At 41.8% G+C, this 18,883-nt stretch overlaps 1 protein-coding gene across 2 annotated transcripts in view; it reads right to left on the minus strand.

The window, feature by feature from the left end:
- hlcs (holocarboxylase synthetase (biotin-(proprionyl-CoA-carboxylase (ATP-hydrolysing)) ligase)) overlaps positions 1-18,883 on the minus strand; it is a 61,975-nt gene that overhangs the window by 11,365 nt on the left and 31,727 nt on the right. The window contains exon 11 of one of the 2 annotated variants that reach the window (XM_020106633.2): positions 6,849-9,282. The exons of the other annotated variant lie outside the window; for it this stretch is intronic. Coding sequence (XP_019962192.2) covers positions 9,111-9,282 — 172 coding nt within the window. The 3' untranslated portion in view covers positions 6,849-9,110. Of the gene's footprint in view, positions 1-6,848; positions 9,283-18,883 lie in introns of those variants that run through there. 2 annotated transcript variants of the gene reach the window in all.

The following is an 18,883-nucleotide window of genomic DNA, read 5'->3' on the forward strand; positions in this document are numbered from 1 at the left end:
AGGAGGTCAATTATACAGTTACAGAAATAATAACAAAATATACTTTTAAAAATGATTACCATTTCTCTTTCTCTAACTAATAAACACTCATCACTAGTTGTTAGGACCTGATCAGTACATTAAGTAACTCAGTGTCTGTTTGATTCCTGAGTTTATGAGGCTGCATTTAAACATCATGAAAAATGAGTCATCCTTCAGCTGCAGGACTGTGATTGTAGGTTCTGTCAAATACAGATATATCAGCATACAATGAAATTTTGTTCTCTTCTCCGTTTATTACAATGCCAATGATATTGGTCGGTATGATTGGCATTCTGCGGGGTCTATGAATTACAACTATCAGAATCAGAATCAGAATCAGAATTCTTTTATTTGCCAAGTATGTTTGCACATACAGGAAATTGCCTTGGTGTCATTGGTGCACTACTTATGTACATAAAACAACAATATAAAAAACAACAATATGTAAGAAATTGAATAAAATAAAATAGAATAAAATAAAATAAAATAAAATAAAGAATATACATATATACATTAACAGATTAACAGGGTTATGGGCACGTGCTGTGCGAAGGTGCAGAGATTGGTGATAGTGCCAGTGGTATATAAGTAATAAATTATAAATTATGTGCAGGGGGTGGGGGGTGGTGGGGTAGAGTCAGTGTGGTGCAGAGTCAGTGTGATGCAGGGGGCTTGTTTGTGAGCCCCACTGCCATGGGGAAAAAACTGTTCAGATGGCGAGAGGTTTTAGTCCTGATGGCCCGAAACCTTTTTCCGGAGGGAAGTCTCTGGAACAGGTGGTGACCGGGATGTGAAGGATCAGCAATGATCTTGCCTGCTCTCCTACTGGTCCTGGAGTGGAACAGGTCTAGGAGGGCCGGCAGGTCACAGCCGATGACCTTCTCAGCTGACCTTATGATCCGCTGCAGTCTGCCCTTGTCCTTGGCAGTGGAGGCAGCGAACCAGACGGTGATTGATGAGGTGAGGATGGACTCAATGATGGCTGTGTAGAATTCAACCATCACTTTCTGCGGCATGTTGAATTTCCTCAGTTGCCGCAGGAAGAACATCCTCTGCTGGGCCTTCTTGATGATGGAGGTGATGTTCTCCGCCCACCTCAAGTCCTGTGCAATGATGGTCCCCAGGAATCTGAAGGACTCCACTGTTTTAACTGGGGAGTTGCACAGGCTGAGGGGGGCAGTTTGGGCTGGGCTCCTCCTCCTCCTGAAGTCTGCCACCATCTCTACAGTTTTCAAAGCGTTCAGCTCCAGGTGGTTCTGGCTGCACCAGGAAGCCAGGCTGTTAACTTCCTCTCTGTAGGCGGCTTCGTCCCCATTGGTGATTAATCCGATGAGGGTCGTGTCGTCTGCAAACTTCAGGAGTTTGACAGAGGGATGGCTGGAGGTGCAGTTGTTGGTGTAGAGGGAGAACAGTAGAGGGGAGAGCACACAACCTTGTGGGGCTCCAGTGCTGATGGTCCGGGACTCAGAGACAAGCTTGCCCAGCCTCACGCGCTGCTTCCTGTCAGTCAGGAAGTTAGAGATCCACCTACAGGTGGGCTCAGGCACGCTCAGCTGTGTCAGCTTGTCACGGAGAAGAGCTGGGGCGATGGTGTTGAATGCGGAGCTGAAGTCCACAAACAGGATCCTGGCATAGGTGCTGGGGGAGTCGAGGTGCTGGAGGATGAAGTGGAGTCCCATGTTGACTGCGTCGTCTACGGACCTGTTGGCTCTGTAGGCAAACTGCAGTGGGTCGAGGAGGTGGTTGGTTATTGTCTTGAGGTGGGTCAGCACGAGGCGCTCAAAGGTATTCATTACTACAGAGGTCAGGGCGACAGGTCTGTAGTCATTAAGGCCTGTGATCCTCTGCTTCTTGGGAACGGGGATGATGGTGGATGTTTTGAGACAGGCGGGTACAGCACATTCAGCCAGTGAGGTGTTAAAAATGTTCGTGAACACTGGCGAAAGCTGGTCTGCACAGTGCCTCAGTGTGGAGGGGGAGACAGCGTCGGGTCCAGGTGCCTTGCGGGGGTTCAACTTCTTCAGAAGCTTGTTTACATCCCTCTCCTGAATAGAGAGAGGTGTGATGGGGGGGAGGGGGGTTGAGTCTTTGTCCAAGCTGGGGTGAAGAGGTGTAATAGCTATGTGGGGGGGCTGGGAGTCTGGGTTAGAACTGGTCCATTGTCTTTCAAATCTACAGTAAAAGTCATTCAGTTCGTTTGCAAGTTTCAGGTCTTCCACAGAGTGGGGGGATTTGGTTTTGCAGCCGGTGATCACTCGCAGCCCCTTCCAGACTGACGAGGAGTCGTTGGCTGCAAACTGTTGTTCCAGCTTCTTTGAGTACTGTCGTTTGGCCTCCTTAATCTCCTTGCCAAACGAGTATTTTGCCAGTCTGAAACTATCCATGTCCCCACTCTTGAAGGCCGCCTCCTTCTCCAAACGAAGCTGTTTGAGTTTTGCAGTGAACCAGGGCTTGTCGTTGTTATAGCTCACCCTGGTGCGTGTTGGGATACATCTGTCTTCACAGAAGCTGATGTATGACGTCACTGCATCTGTGTATTCATCGAGGCTGTTGGAAGCAGTTCTAAAAATGTCCCAGTCAGTGTTATCCAGGCAATCACGCAGCTCCTCCACAGCTTCTCTGTTGCTCCAGTTCTTGGATCTCAGCACAGCAGGTTTAGAAAGTTTGAGTTTCTGCCTGTAAGCTGGGATCAGGTGAATAAGAGCGTGGTCGGACAGGCCCAGAGCAGCGCGGGTAACTGCATGATACGCCTTGGTGATGGTGCTGTAGCAGTGATCAAGAGTGTTCTCCCCCCTGGTCGGGCATTTGATCAACTGTTTATATTTCGGGAGTTCCTGAGATAAGTTCCCCTTATTAAAGTCCCCGAGGACAATAACAGGGGAATAAGTGTTCTATGGTTGCCTCTGTCCAGGATGGTGCCATGGTAATAAATTCTAGGGCATGATGATATGCTTTTACTAATAGGGGGGCCAGCAAGTCTTGAAGGTTTTATTAAAATTATTTGACACATCCATCTAGCCCCAGGCTTTTAGTTGTCTTAAAGGGATAGTTAACTGAAAAAAGAAGATTCATCTAACCACTATGCAGATGGAGGAGTGGGTGAAGTGTTTGACTCCACAAAACACTTTTGGAGTTTCAGGGGTAAAAAAGAGTTGCAGCCAAATCCAATACAATTGAAGTAACTGGTGATCACTTCTTTACACTGAAAAAAAAATAACATGCCTCCATACTGCTCGTGTGGTATCATCCAACCCTCAACATTCGAATTCGACTTGAAATGGTGTCATTTACACCACATTTTACACCTAACGGTTCGCTACCAGAAAAGCTAGCAGATGTAGCTAAAGTAACACATACCCTTGGAAGAGACCATGTGTGCAGAGTGTGCAGTGTTTCTGGTGTGTGCGTGCGAATGCAGCTACAGAGGAGGATATCAGAGGGCTAAAACATGGAGGAAATTATGCCCTTTAGAGTTGAATTTGAATGCCGGGGCTTCCGGACACTTGGATGACACCACACGAGCAGTTTGGAGGCATTTAACGTTCCTTTCTGTTGTTTTTTAACGTTTGAAGAATTGATCAGCAGTTACTTCAATTGTATTGGATTTGGCTGCAACGCTGTTTACCTCAAACACTTCACCCACCCTTCCATTGGCATAGTGGTGAGTAAATGATGAGTGATATTTCATTTTTAAGACCAGTATCCCTTTAAGTGACAACATCACCTGCCTAATTCTCCATTCCTCAATTGGTTTATCCAACTCCTTGGCTGTTGATTCTGTCAGTTCAGTTATTTTTATTGGATTTAGGAGAACTGCAAATTTTGCAATTTCTCTATTTCATCTGGTTTTATGAGAATGATTTCTTGTGATTTTATTCTCTTTAATATATTGGAAGATTGTAGTTTTCTCAGTCTAAATGCTAATAATCTACTTTCCTTATTTCTATATTCATAGTTTTTCTGATTAATGAATCTCAAGCTTCCCTCAACCTTATCTGATAACAAATTGGTCGACATTGGTCGATGCAGATTGTTTATGTTTATGTTCTAGCTCTTTTACTTTATCTTCTGATTCTCCCTGTCTAGCATCCTCTCTCTTTTCATCGCAGATGTGAATGAAAAAATGCGGCCCCTTATATATGCTTTGGCACAATCACACAGTATCTGCTGTAATGAAGCAAGTAAATTATTTATCATTAAGGAGGAATGTATTTTGTCTAAATTGTTTAGATGTCGGTCTTTGTCCTTTTTCCATTCCAATAACAGAGGTGCATAGTCAGAAATAGTTATAGGCAGAATCTCAATGTCGAATATCCTGTGTAGCTCTACCTTCAGGGTAAAGAAGTAGTCAATCCTAGAATAAGATGTGTGTCTGCCTGAATAGAAGATGAAATCCCTCCCTCTTGGAAATGTACCTCTCCATATATCCACAAGGCAATCTCCTCCCATCAGAAGCAGGCCTGTGCTATACTTTAATACCACAGTGAACAGTGTCCTAATAAGCCCAGACTCTACTTCATTTGGTGCATAAACATTTATGAAAGACACTTTTATATAATTTATATCACAATTAGTCCATTAACCAAGATACAGTATATCTCCCCTCTTTGTATATGTATCTAGGTTTATGTAAAATGTATTTGCCTGTGTAAGAGTATGAAAACCCCCATTTTTCAGGGAGAAAAATAATATACTGTACTTTGTCTGCCCATGACCTTTTTAAATTTTCATGGTCCATATTAGATAAGTGGTTTTCCTGTAGAAATGCTATCTGACAACTAACTTGCTACAGCTGCTTTAGTATTTTCTTTCTCTTGACAGGATTAAGAAGACATTTTTTATAGCTTATAATGTTTACTGTATTCATTACTTACACTTAGAGGAGAGAGATTGGGGGTGGTATAAAAATATCCTGCATACAAACCAAGCCATGTCTAGGTTTTGAAGAGTCGAGCTGGATAGTGAGACTGAACAGAGAGGAGAAAAGTAGTGACTACAGCTGTACCAAGGTTTTTTGACTTCAACAAACGCAATAGGAATGTCAGTAAGACTATGCTTTTGGTGTGCTAAGATAAGCCAAAAGGATAACTAAATAACATTTTCCCAAGGATTAGCATTTAGGCTCCTGCAGAGCCCAGCATAGGTATATAAATCAAATTGCTCTTTTGAATATGTAGCTGTCTGGATTGCCCAAAGAGTCAGGCGACCAGACATAGTAAGAGACCTCTCATAATAGCCACTAATGAGGTAGATATGATTCAAAGAATACTAAAAATTACAGCCATCAGGCACTGGAGCTCTGCCTGCTAAAGAGGACGTGCTAATATATGTTGGCTATAAAACATTTTAATTAACCCATGGAGGGGCTAACAATAAACACGGCATGAAAAAATAAAAGTAAAAAATCATTATCTTGAGTTCTTAGTTTTTTTTAATCAAATACAGTCAAGGATACTCTCCCCACTCTCTGTTGGTGAGATAATGTTCTGAACGTACTCCATGGCCTTCTTGGGATCTTATTCTCATTCTGGTATGAGATCTGGAGAGTGCTGAAAGAAAATGTCTCTTTGGCACCCCATGGATAGCTAAATCACGTGGACAGCCACTAGTCCAGGTCCTGTGACACAATACACCAAAGCCATTTTCTAGGGCTGTGAACAGAGGTGGTTGATATCCATAGGCACACTGAAAGGGAGATATGCCAGTAGAGGAGCAGGGGAGTGAATTGTGTGTATACTAAAGATGTCAGGATGAACCAATTTTATGATAAAAGGGGTTCAGTCAGATTAGACAAGCAGCGTGCTAAGATAAAACAGGGAGCATGTGCAACCCCCCCCCCCCCAGAACAATGGAAACCTAATGCCAAGCTAGAATAATAATATCTATATGTAGAAGCATCCATGCTGCAGACCTTTAAATTATTGAATAAAGAAAGCAAGCATGCATCCTGCGAGAGGTAATACTGCTGTTATGTGAAATATCTATGTAGTAGCAAGCATGCTGCTGACCTCTAAAAGTATCTAAAGAACGCAGGCATGTGTTCTGCAAAGGGCCTGTTAGAAGAATATGATTATATGCAACTATTTCATTAGCTTTTTCACTTTTATTAAATATAGTGGATTGGTTACATCTTTAATTTAAAAAGACCAAAAACTAAAACTAAAGGAGGAAAATCTCCAAAGCCGCACTGACAAGAAATTGTCTGACCAAAGAAGGATGAAATGCATTAATTTGCAATCAACTTCTTTTATTGAGCTTTCATATATTATTTTTCCTTTTAATTTCACAACGCCTTATAAAAAACAAGTATCCATTTATGATTAAGACTGACAGTGTGTTTTCATTTAGTTTTATTTTTGTGTTAAAGGTACAGGGTGAGATTTTTGTGATATCTAGTATTGAAATTGCATGTTGCAGCTGAATACACCTCACCTCACCCTCTCCTTCCAAGAGGCAGCCTTCAGTTATCATAAAAACTCAAAAGGTGTTTAGTTTGTTCAGTCTGGACTAATGAAAAAAACACGGCGGCCTCCGTAGAGAGGTATTTAAATATAAAGGGCCTTTTCTAGGGTAAAGAAAACTACAATTCATACAATTTAGATAAAACAAACTAGTGAAAACATCATGAGGATTATTCTTAATTAAATTTCTGCCATCAGTTCACTTACACACTAAACCTTAATAAGAGAATATTAGAGAGCATGATCATGTTTGTTTGAAAATCCTGAAATTGATGAAGGTTTCCATCCTTAAGTTAAGACACAAGTGGTATTAAGCTCATAACAAGTATGTGTTATGATAGAGAAAGAAGGGCAAAGAAGAAGGACATGTATTAACTCATTTATTAATCAATCATTTAATAATCTTTTCTATTACATGTAATCACTTATTCGTGTTTTATTTTGAATATTCTTCACAATCTCGTTCATCATTTCATCATAATCGCTTTTATTTTCATTTATTCATTTTTATTGTTGTTTACTCATTTATATTATTTTTTACTCATGTTTTATGCTGAAAGAAGGGTGTCCAAGAGTAAAAGTATTTACTGATAAAGTCCCACAGTTATACTTAAGGCCCATAAAAAAAAAAAAATGTCTCTCTGCCACAGAAGCATAGGAAAGGGAGGGGGCCCATTGTGAGTGAGGGCATCTAGAGTTCAAAAAGAAGTATGTACAAAGGTCAAATGTTCTTTGACTGAGAACCAGATCTAACCAGTTATCTGACTGGAGTTTCCCTAATGGAAGTGCCTCTCAGTGGAGGATGTTCCAGTTTTTGCGCAACACACTATAAAAACAGCTGTCTCAGACTCCGGCAGTCTGCGCCAGACTCCAACGGATGCGTCGTTCAATGTTCATTACCTCAGCTCTCGAGCTAGAGATGCCAAAGTCTTAGTTCTGACACTAGAGGTGAGGACTTTAATTACAACTTCAAATAACACACTTTTGCTGACTTGCTCATGGGTTGCTGCCACAAAGCGAACTAGCAGTGGATGCAGACTTAGGATATTGAATATAAATATTAAAAATCTAAAAATATTAAAGAATAACTTTAATTGATTAAAGCTACCTCGGGGCACCACCCATCGAAGGAAGGGAAAAGATAGCCAATTTATTTATTAAGTCTCATGAAATTACTGACTACAAATTTGGAACTTTGATTAAGGGTTTACCTATTCATTTACTTCGCCAAGGAACACAAAAAAACCTCTTGCCACTCTTCGCCCAACCAACAGGAAGTCAGTCATTTTGGATGAACATGCAAATTTGGCGTCATTTTTGGCATTTCCACATGTGCTGCAAAATCCTACTCCTACAGATTTAATTCGTTCAACTTCGAATTTAGTTTATATTTTAGAAGGGACTTTTCAATTAAAAGTTTTTAGTGGGTTTCCATAAGGGGGCGCTGCTGTGTCATGGTGGTGAATCCTGATGATTCGCAGAAAACAGGAAATGCTTATAACATCCATCATAGTGTCCAATCTGCCTCAAACTTTACATGTCCGACAACAGTTCCACCCTGACCAGATCCATATGATGGTATTCAACAATAGTCCTAGTGCCCCTAGCTGCAACAGGAAATGTCATGTTTTACATTTAGGAAGTTCTTATAACGTCCATGTATATATTGTCCAGTCTACCTCAAACTTAATAGATTAAACGTCTTTCTGGTTCAAAAAACAATTCAAATTAAAATGATTCATTCTCCCAATTTTTTCTTGAGGGATTAAATTAAATCTGGGATCTTATATTTACATCTGTCGGGATATTTTTCACACAATAGAGCTAAAGGTACCAAGAAAATAATACAAACCAGAATTATAAGTCAAGATATAAAGACATGTTTAATAAAGTTTAATGGGACGATCTGAATGATTAAGATTTATGCTGATTCAGCATATCAACATTTTCTGAAAGTTATTTTTAATTTTTTTTACCTTTCACTTGAATTAATGTTTGTTAAGCTTTAATTAATTGTTGATTTGCTAAAGATGCTGAGGACAAATAAAACAGCTGTACCAAAATATATCCTTAATCCCACTCTTACCCTAAGAATTTATCACTTGAAATCTGTTTGTATTACAGTACATCCCTAAATGAAACTCTATTGTGCTATGCTTTCCTTCCTTCTGCTCTCCCTCAACCCCTATGTTATGAAGTGTGATCTACTGTGATGAGATAAGTGAATAAAAAAATGTAATTTTTAAGAATTGTGCAATATATTTCTGTGGGACTATTTATTTTGTTCAAATTAGCAACAGTAAAAGCCACAATTATCATTGTTCATCAGATTATATATTTAGATGATGGACACAAGCTTAACTGTTCCCAGAGAGTAGTACAAGTTGGTCCTTAACCACTGGCTCATAATACCATTTTATGAAGCTGCATGGATCATGAATGTACATCCTCCAAAATAATTCAGTAAATAATAACAGCAAGTTCAAATGTATGTCAGGTGAGCATAAGGATTCAAAAGTAACCAAAATTCTACTCTAAAGTAGTAACATATTAATCAATTTGAAAAAAAATTGATACATATATTTAAGTGAAAAAAAAAGAATTTTCTGTAGTTGGTTCCGTTTAGTCTTAGCGCTGTTTGATGACCACCAAGTTCTTCAGCATGTCAAAGGAGTTTCCATCAGGCTCCACTGAGACCACGCCATACTCCTCACTTTGCACTTGGAGGAAGCCATTGTGGTCCAGTCCCAACACCAGAGCTTCCATTCCATCCTCACTCCAAAGATGTACCTTGGTCCCACTGAGGTCAAAGCACAGAGAGCAATTGTTACAGTTCTGTTTCAGCATTTCAGGATTCAGAATTTCACTATGACATACAACTACCTATAGGAATTTGCCTCTCAACATAGAGAGAGAGCTTTAAAGGTTGAGATGACACATTGCCTCCACAGGCCCTTTCCCAGGTCATAACTGTCTCAAAAAAGACATCCTGAACAACATAAACTGTGATGCTCTCCCAACTCCAAAAACTGACTTGTGTATCATCAGTTTCACTGTATGGAGTTTTCCATTCCCTCATGTATTATGTATACTGTATCCAAATACTTCAGCACAATACACTCATTAGGGTGGCATCCGATTGGTCCCCAAATCCGCCTGTAGCATGACTTAAATAAATAAAAGGCTTGGTCATAAGTGACTATCTTCAGCTAGAAAACTACACTATGCAAGCTATTATTCAAAAACAATCAATTATTCAATTACAGCTTTTGGGGAGAATAATGGGCAGATCTTAGTTTTTCTAAAATAAGCTGATTGAAGACAGCGTTTCACAATTTTATGTAGGTAAGCCAGTCAGAGAATCAGTACTACTAAAGTTGGAGGTCATCAACTCTGCAGTTATATAGGGTGCAGGAAGCTCAGACTAGTTCTAAAATGTTGGCTGCCACCCGCCAATAAACTGAACGGAAGAAGACGATATTCTCCATGCTGCTATCAAAATTTCAAGTTGCAGCCACATTACTCAGGATGAGTCTAACAAATACTTATATTTTATACTCATATTTATAATTATGTTTGACAGTAGTATCATTCAGGAATCACATTCAACAGTTGACTCTAAAATTAAAATAAATTAAGGCTGCTTGCGTAGAATTAAAGGCCTGTCTTCTTCCAAATGTAAAACTAAAATTGAAATGAAAGTCTTCTCACAGGTCTGCTTCCTGGGTACGTTGATTTAGTACCTGATAATTAAAGCCCTCACAAGGACTTTTTAACTCGATATGAAAAGTCTCATTTTTTACAACAAACATTACTGCCTTCAAACCAAGTATTGCCATAATTCATCAAAAATAAATAATAATAAATCTAATTACAATACTAATATTCTGCTCTCATATAATGATCTTGTGTGTCCTCTTGTCATTGCATCTCCTGTGTATGGCATTCGGACGGAGAAGACATGAAGCTCAGTGTTAGACACTTTTCAGTAGATGAAGTTGTTACTGAAATGCCTTTCTACTATTCTGTCCTTATCTAATGTTCTGCTATCGGACTTGACAGATAGCTAACAGTGGAACCAATGAAGATGTGAGACTTGAGTAAGCTTAAGTTATTTACTTTGTTGCCTGGTTTTTTATCTGTTCATTACATCCCTTCTCTTGATTCCATTTATTAATATGTGCCCTTTTACTCTACTTCTTCAATTCATGAGCTAAGAGTTTTAATGAGTTTGGCCCACCATCGTAATATTTCTGTTTTGTCATTGACTTTTCCACTTCGTCTGTATGGATTCTATCCAACTCTTTATATTTCTTTTTTTAATTAATTAATTATTAAGAATTTGTTCATTTGTATCTGTATAATATTCTTCAAAGAGTAGTCTTTGTTTGTCAAGTGTCTTCTGCTTTTGTTGTGTTAAATGCTGAATATGAGATAACACAGATTAACACAGATTTAGCTGCTTCCCATATAATAATTGGATTTGCATCCCCTGTATAATTTATTTGTATATATCTTAGTCTTAGTGAACATTATTGTCAACCAAAAAATGCAACAGGTAGTTACACAGAGGATTGAAATTGTGTTTCCACATACTCCAAATGTGCAAGTAATATATAACATTTAACATACAACCAATAGTGCAAACAAACAACAATGGAAACAACATATACAGACAGAAAATGGACCTATAAGAAAATTGACCTATATATTCTTTAAGTATACTATTGATCTTTTCTAAAAAATAATTTGTCTCTCCAAATTTTTCTCCTTCCGTTATGCTTAAATCTATTTAGTTAGTCTTAGTTAGTATAGTGTGAACTGATAAATCCCTTGTGCCTACTGTACATGATTCAATTAATTCTACATCCACATCAACATAAAAAATAATCTAATCGATTGTACGATGGGAATCTACCTGAATAATATGTGTATGCTATTTTGTTGGATTAAGCATCCACCATGTATCTACTAATCCAAACTCTGAGATTGATGATGCTTTGTCTGCTCTATGTGCTTTGTTATTAGGAGTCTAGGCTTTATTGTCAGATTCAGAACTCCTCCCATTACTGTAAAAATTCAATTATTTCATACATTTAAGAAAGAGGCAGTGATTTATTCTATTTTCCCAACTTTCAAAACAAATCTGCCTTCCCTATAAATTATACAATTTTCCCTCCATGAAGTCAATATGTGGTTGTAGGATAATGGCTATTCCACTCTTTTTAGATCCATGTGAACTGGAGTAGTCCCTCGTCATTTTACCTCATTTGTCATGCTCCTTTTTCTTGAGATCGTTTGTTGCAGGAAGACCACATCTCCTTTAGCCTTCTTCAACTGACCAAGAATCATCTTCCTCTTAATTTGATTATTTAGTCCATAAAAATTCAGTGAAAGAATTTGCCATACTAACAAATTAGATGTAGCTTACCTTATTTTGGCTGGTTTGAGCATTATTTACACACAGAAAGTGGAGTGACAGCAAAAGGGTGGAGGGCAAATAAACAAACCAAAGAGCAAAACAAATCACCCATAATATCAACCAAAAGAGAAGAAAAATCTGCATATGTTCCATTTGTACCACAAAGAGATTTGATAGTGTTCCTCTGTGACCATTGTTCCAAACTGGTCCTTAAGGCGCCGATTTTTCTCGTTAAGCAGTAAATGTCTATATATTAAGCTTCTCGTTGACATCAATTCAGTATATAACCCACTCATTCCCCTACTTATATGGCCTTTGTATGTTTTTTAATTTTTTTTTACCAATTTGAAAGTGAAAGTGAAAGGTGGGGCTTTGTACCAGCTTTACAAAAGTAGATGTCCAGGGGACTTAGAGTTCCTTCAATATAACTTGATTTGGCCTACTTTACTTATCGCAACTCAACAATTTCCCCATCTAGGCTACAGATCTTTAATTTCTGGTTTTAAGGTCAGAGCTGATGAGGGGGTTAGGGAAGAATTATTGTTGGTGTTTTTGTAAACATCAGTTTTTTTAAACCAATATAATACTTTTCATCTGTTTTTGATTTCAATTTATTCGTTTTATTTTCTTGTAAATATGTTTAGGCGCATTTTGGGAGGCCGACAGGAAATAAATTGAAACCACCTAAATTTTCCAATTACATCTGTGTTTTCACATCTTTTTGAGTTTTCATGAAAGCCCCGCCACATATGGTGTCAGAAGTGGGATTAGATGATTAGATTCAACTTTATTGTCATTGTACAGAGTACAGGTACTGAGACAACGAAATGCAGTTTAGCATCTAACCAGAAGTGCAAAATAGCAATAAAAGTGCAGAGTATGTGCATATGTAAAGTGGAATAATTGAATAAATAAGATATATACAGTAAGAGTTGGGTATGAAAAAAAGAACAGAATTGGGACTAGCAGCAATTGAGGTAGGAAGTGTAGATAGATGTGAAATATATAAATGTGAAATATATAAAGTGCAGGTGTAAGTATGTATTAGTGGTGGTAATAAGTAAAAAGAAGTGAATGAGGTAATAGTAATATAATGATTAGTAAGTGGTGTAAGTACGGTTAGTACAGTAAAACAGTAAAACAGCAAAATAGTATTCTAAGTACAGGTAATACAGTTAAGAGTTGGGTAAACAGTAAAGTGTGATAAAAAAGACATTCTTGTGCAAATGTTCAATGTGCAAATGTTCAGTGGTTGTCACTTGTGTGGCAGTCAAGCCAGGGTCAGGGTGAGGGTGGGGGTGGGGGTGGGGGGTGGGGGGGTACAGTGCACATGATTAGTGGCTGGAGAGGTGTGCGGCAGTCAGCCAGGGGGGAAGTGGGAGGTATAGTCTCAGGGGTGGGGGGGGGCTATCTCCGTGGAGCAGAGTTCAGTAGGGTGACAGCCACAGGGATGAAGCTGTTCTTGAGCCTGCTCGTACGGGAACGGAGGACCCTGTAGCGCCTCCCAGAGGGGAGGAGAGCAAACAGTCTGTGGCTGGGGTGTGAGCTGTCCTTGGTGATGCTGCGTGCCCTCCGCAGACATCTCTTGCTCTGGACAGCCTCAATGGTGGGAAGAGTGGAATCGGTGATGCGTTGGGCAGTTTTCACCACCCTCTGCAGTCTTTTTCGGTCGGCGACAGAGCAGCTGCTATACCATGTTGAGATGCAGTTAGTGAGAATGCTCTCAATGGTACAGCGGTAGAAATTCTCCAGAATCTGAGGAGACAATTGGGCCTTCTTCAGTCTCCTCAGGAAAAAGAGACGCTGCTGTGCCTTCTTGACTATTGATGAGGTGTTAAGGGTCCAAGAGAGGTCCTCAGAGATGTGGACACCCAGGAACTTGAAGCTGGAAACACACTCAACCTCCATCCCGTTGATATGGATGGGGGGGTGTGCGCCATCTTTCTTCCTGAAGTCCACAATAAGCTCTTTGGTCTTCATGGTGTTGAGGGCCAGGTTGTTGTCAGCGCACCACAGCGCCAGGTGCTGGACCTCTTCTCTGTAGGTCGACTCATCGTTGTCGCTGATGAGGCCAATCACCGTTGTATCGTCTGCAAACTTGACAATGGTGTTGGAACCATGTACAGGTATGCAGTCGTGGGTGAAGAGGGAGTAGAGAAGAGGACTTAGCACGCAGCCCTGTGGCACGCCTGTGTTCAGGGTGAGGGTTGAGGAGGTGTGGTTCTCTAACCTAACAGACTGGGGTCTGTTGGTTAGGAAATCCAGTAACCAGTTACAGAGGGAGGGGTTGATACCCAGGTGACTGAGTTTCATGATCAGTTTGGAGGGGATGACAGTGTTGAAGGCTGAACTGAAGTCAATGAACAGCATCCTCACATAGCTGTTTTTATTGTCCAGGTGAGAAAGGGCTGTTATGGCCTGGATGCCTTGCCACATGCGTCGGGGGTCAGAGTTGTTCTTAAAGTGCTCCTCGATCCTAAGCTTGTGGCAGTGCTTGGCCTGCTTGATGCCCCTCTTCAGGTCAGCCCTGGATGAACTGTAGGCCTGAGCATCACCTGACCTGAAAGCGGTGTCTCGTGCCTTCAGTAGTAGACGGACCTCTTTGTTCATCCATGGCTTCTGGTTTGGGAAGGTAGTGATGCGTTTAAGGGTGGTGACACTGTCGATGTTGGTGTTAATGAAGTCCAGAACGGATGAGGCATAGGAATCAATGTCCGTGTGGGAGTCCAGTGTGGCTTGAGTGGCAAACACACTCCAGTCCGTGTGTTCGAACCGAAGCTGTAGTGCAGAGTCTGCTCCCTCTGGCCACACTTTGACTGTCCTCACTGTGGGTTTCACACGTTTGATGAGTGGTGTGTATTTGGGGAGAAGGAACAAAGAGAGGTGGTCAGACTGACCTAGGTGGGGGAGGGGGACTGCCTTGTAAGCATCAGCCATGTTGGTATAAACCTTGTCCAAAGTCTTGTCTCCTCTCGTAGGGCAGGAGACATGTTGTTGAAATTTGGGGAGTACAGTCTTCAGGTTAGAGTGGTTAAAGTCACCCACAACAATAAAGGCTGCCTCAGGATGCAAAGTCTGTTGCTTGCTAATGGCAGAATGCAGTTCTTTCATTGCCAGCTTAGCGTTAGCATCTGGGGGGATATAAGCTGCAGTCACAACAGTAGATGTGAACTCTCTGGGCAAATAGAACGGTCTACACCTAACCATGAGAAATTCAAGGTCAGCAGAACAGTGACTCTCGATGATAGCAGTGTCCGTACACCAAGCTTTGTTAACATAGATGCATAGTCCACCGCCTCTGGTCTTACCGGAGTCCTCTGTTGTTCTATCTGCCCGGAGGATGTAGCGCCCCGTTAGCTTGATGGCGCTATCGGGAACGCCGCTGTTGAGCCATGTTTCTGTGAAGATCATGACGTTGCAGTCCATAATCCATTTATGAGTGGTGATCCGCAGCCGCAGTTCATCCATTTTATTCGCCAGAGACCGAACATTGGCGAGGAATATGCTGGGTAGAGAAAGCCGGTGAGGAGTTAGCTTTAGCCTAGCTCGCAGCCTAGCTCGTAGCCCTCCTCGCTTACCCCGCTTTTGTTTATGGTCTTGACGCCGCCTGTGAGCACTTCCGGTCGGCGTAGCCGGGTTGATAGCTACCGCTGTCCTGGAGATCTCTGGGATGAGCCGGAGACCGTCGATAAAGTGGTTGGAATCGCACGATCCGATATCCAAAAGTTGCTGACGACTATATGAGATATTTGCGAGACTGTTCTTAGTGATCAGACTCGAAACAAATAGGCAGAAAACAACTATTTTGCAGATTCTGGAGAGACGCTGAGCCTCGCGTTGTTCACGCGCCGCCACCTTGGACATGTATGTATAGTTTTATCTCTCCAGTTAAGCGCAGTTTGGTACCAGATTTTTTCTGAGTGATAAACTGTGGCAAGTGCCTGAGAATATTGCTGTTTTGCAGAGGCAAGATAAAACATTTAAAACATTGTTTGCTTAGGTGGAAGAAGAGACAAATGTGGGTAAAAACATTTTTTTTATTGTTGATACAGTGGTGTTTTATGCGGTTGATGATGACCATAGACGTCTGGTGATAGCCGTTGGTTGTAGAGTACTTATTATGCACCTAGCACACAAGCGCCACAAGACTTTTTTAAGTATCAGTTCACGCTTATATTGGCCAGCAATGTACACCGACACCCAGACATATATGTCCCACATGTTGAAAAACTAGCACTAGCCAAAAATCTGATCAGGCTTTTCTGCAGCCATTTCCTGTCATAACCACTCGTTTTCGCAGAATTTCCATGAATATTGTGGGCCCCCTTTAATCAGACAAAGAGGATGCTGCAGAAGTTTGTGAATGACACTGGCAGGGACTGGGACTGATGATTGCCATTCCTACTTTTTGCCTATCAAGGAGTTCCCCAGGCTTCAATAGGTTTCTTCCCATTTGAGCTACCGTATGGCTGGGATGTACAGGGACCATAGGACCTGCTCCAGGAAAGGCTGGGAGGCCCCTTCCTCCACTCCAAGTGACAGAGGGGTGGTGGATTTTGTACTGGGTATGAGGGATCGATTGTCAAGATACATAGACAAGGCTGAAGTTAATCGGCGTGAGGTGTGGGACCTGTCTCCTTTGAGGTTCACTGCCCAGAAAAAAAAGGTGAAACAGAAGTATCATTTGAACCTACTGAAGGAGTGTCCAATCCAGGCTCCAGGGAAGGTTCAGTTGGTAAGAGAGGTGGTCATAGAGGAGTAAGAGGAGACCTAACTGGTACTACCACGCCTTCGCTGGCACATCTTCCAGAAGAGGAGGCTGCACTGCTCCTCCAGGTCTTCAAGGAAGCTCCTTCCCTTTTTGCTGCTACTCCAGGAAGAACCACTCTTGTCGAGCATGTAATTTCCTTAAAGGATGGAAGACCAATTCACCAGCGTCTTTACCATGTCCCATAACAGCAGAAAAATGCAGCAGAAGCTGGAGGAGATGCTGAGACTCAGAGTGATTGAGCTTCCCCACTCAGAGTGGTACAGTCCAGTCATTATAGAGAGGATAAGAAGGATGGATCTCTCCGCAGATGCATTGACTTCCAGAGGCTCAACTACATCCCAGAGTTTGACTCCTATCAGGGAGCACCAGCCACCTTCCACAGACCAATGGACAGAGTCCTCCATGGTTGTGATTATTGCTGCTCAGCTTACCTGAATGATGTGGTCATCTTCAACACCTGGGAGGAGCATTTCCAACACCTGTTACTGGTCCTGGAGAAGATCCAAAATGTAAGGCTGACACTCAATCCCTCCAAGTGTGAATGGGCACGGGAGAAGACACTGTACCTCAGTTACCAACTGGGAAGAGGAGAGGTGCTACCACAAGCTGATAAGGTGGAAGCTATCTGGAACTGCCCTCGACCTCAGAACAAAAAAGAGGTACGATTCTTCCTCTGATTTGTTGGCGGTTTGTGTCCCAGTTTGCAACCATTGCTGCCCCTCTCACAGCTTTGACCAGTAGAGAATGTCGTGGTCAGATGACTGTGAAACAGCCTTCAGGAGCTTAAAAGCCTCTTTCTGTTCTTCTCCAGTCCTCAAGAGTCCAAACTTTAACAGAAGATTTCTGGTACAGGTGGATGCGTCTGCAGTTGGCCTGGTAGTATTACTGGCCCAAGGAGACCCTACAGAGGAGTATCCAATCCTATACATGAGTCCCAAGCTGCAGCCATGTGAGACTGGGTATTCTACAGTGGAAAGGAAGGCCTGGCCATTAAATGGACACTTGAAAGTCTGCAATACTACCTGCTTGGACGTGTGTTTGATTTGGAAATGGATTTTCCAATTTCTCACCTAGTTGTCCTACTCGATGGTCTGACATCAATCAGGCAAGACTAATCTGGTGGCAGACTTCCACAGTACCAATCTCAGGGAGAATGGGGATATTGTCATGGAGCAGCTCTGTCATTGACCACCAGCAGTTCACCCGCACACTGACACACACACATATACACAAACGGTGACAATCATTCTCACGCTACCTCTTTCAGTGCCTAGTTGCTAGGTGGGAGAAAGAAAGAACAACATTTCAAACATATACGTTTCTCCTTGAGTGAGACCTTTATTTTGTCGAGTTGTTTGTTTCCGAATGTCCTGCATGTGTCCACGATTGGTCCAATTACACATAAAGTGTCCAGATACGACAGTCCAGTGAGATAACCATCTTCTTTAGCATCTTGGATCTCGCAAATTCCAGAGTTCACATAATTTGGAGTGGTCTTGGCTGGAATCTTAGGAAAACTGCCCATCGTTGAAACAGTAACATTACAATGATTTTGGGGGCAGCATAGCAATCACTTAGTCTGTCCTATGCTATCCGTTTCACCTGTTAACCAGATTCCTTTCCCAGCCATCTGAGCCATCTGAACATATGAGTTCCAATTCTTGGGTTGCTGCAAGTAGAACTTCACCAGCGGTATTGGTGAATGAGGAGTACCATGCACGGTCATTTTCTGGCTTATCGTCAAATTGGTAGTCCTGTACATTCCAATACAGTCCATTTAGTCCTTTTTGTTTTTTTACCACCACCGTTCAGTCCAGTTGCCCAACACAAAAACCCCCCCTCAAAAGTTGGCTCCAGGTTTCTCTGTGGACACCATAGACTGTATATAAAGATGGACGTAGTGTCCGTGACGTCACCCGTTGGTTTCTGAAGAGTGAAAATGAGGCTCGTAGTGGGCGTTTCACCCAGCGCCATCTTGCCGGGGCCTGACTCCTCCTAGTTCCTGGCTAACCCATAAATGGGCAAAGAGGAGACGCGCGAGTGGACGCTAGGCGGGCCGAGTGAAGACTGACAACTGAGCCACGCCCACAGAGCTTATCGTTACCTGGTTAGCTCAGGCTAAGGAGCTAGGCTAAATGCTACCAGCGACTGCTAACCGGCTAGCGCTGCGGTGTTGTTGCTCCGGGATGGTCGCGGTCGTAACATGAA

Source organism: Paralichthys olivaceus, chromosome 15, assembly GCF_024713975.1.
Source record: "Paralichthys olivaceus isolate ysfri-2021 chromosome 15, ASM2471397v2, whole genome shotgun sequence".
NCBI lineage: Eukaryota > Metazoa > Chordata > Actinopteri > Pleuronectiformes > Paralichthyidae > Paralichthys > Paralichthys olivaceus.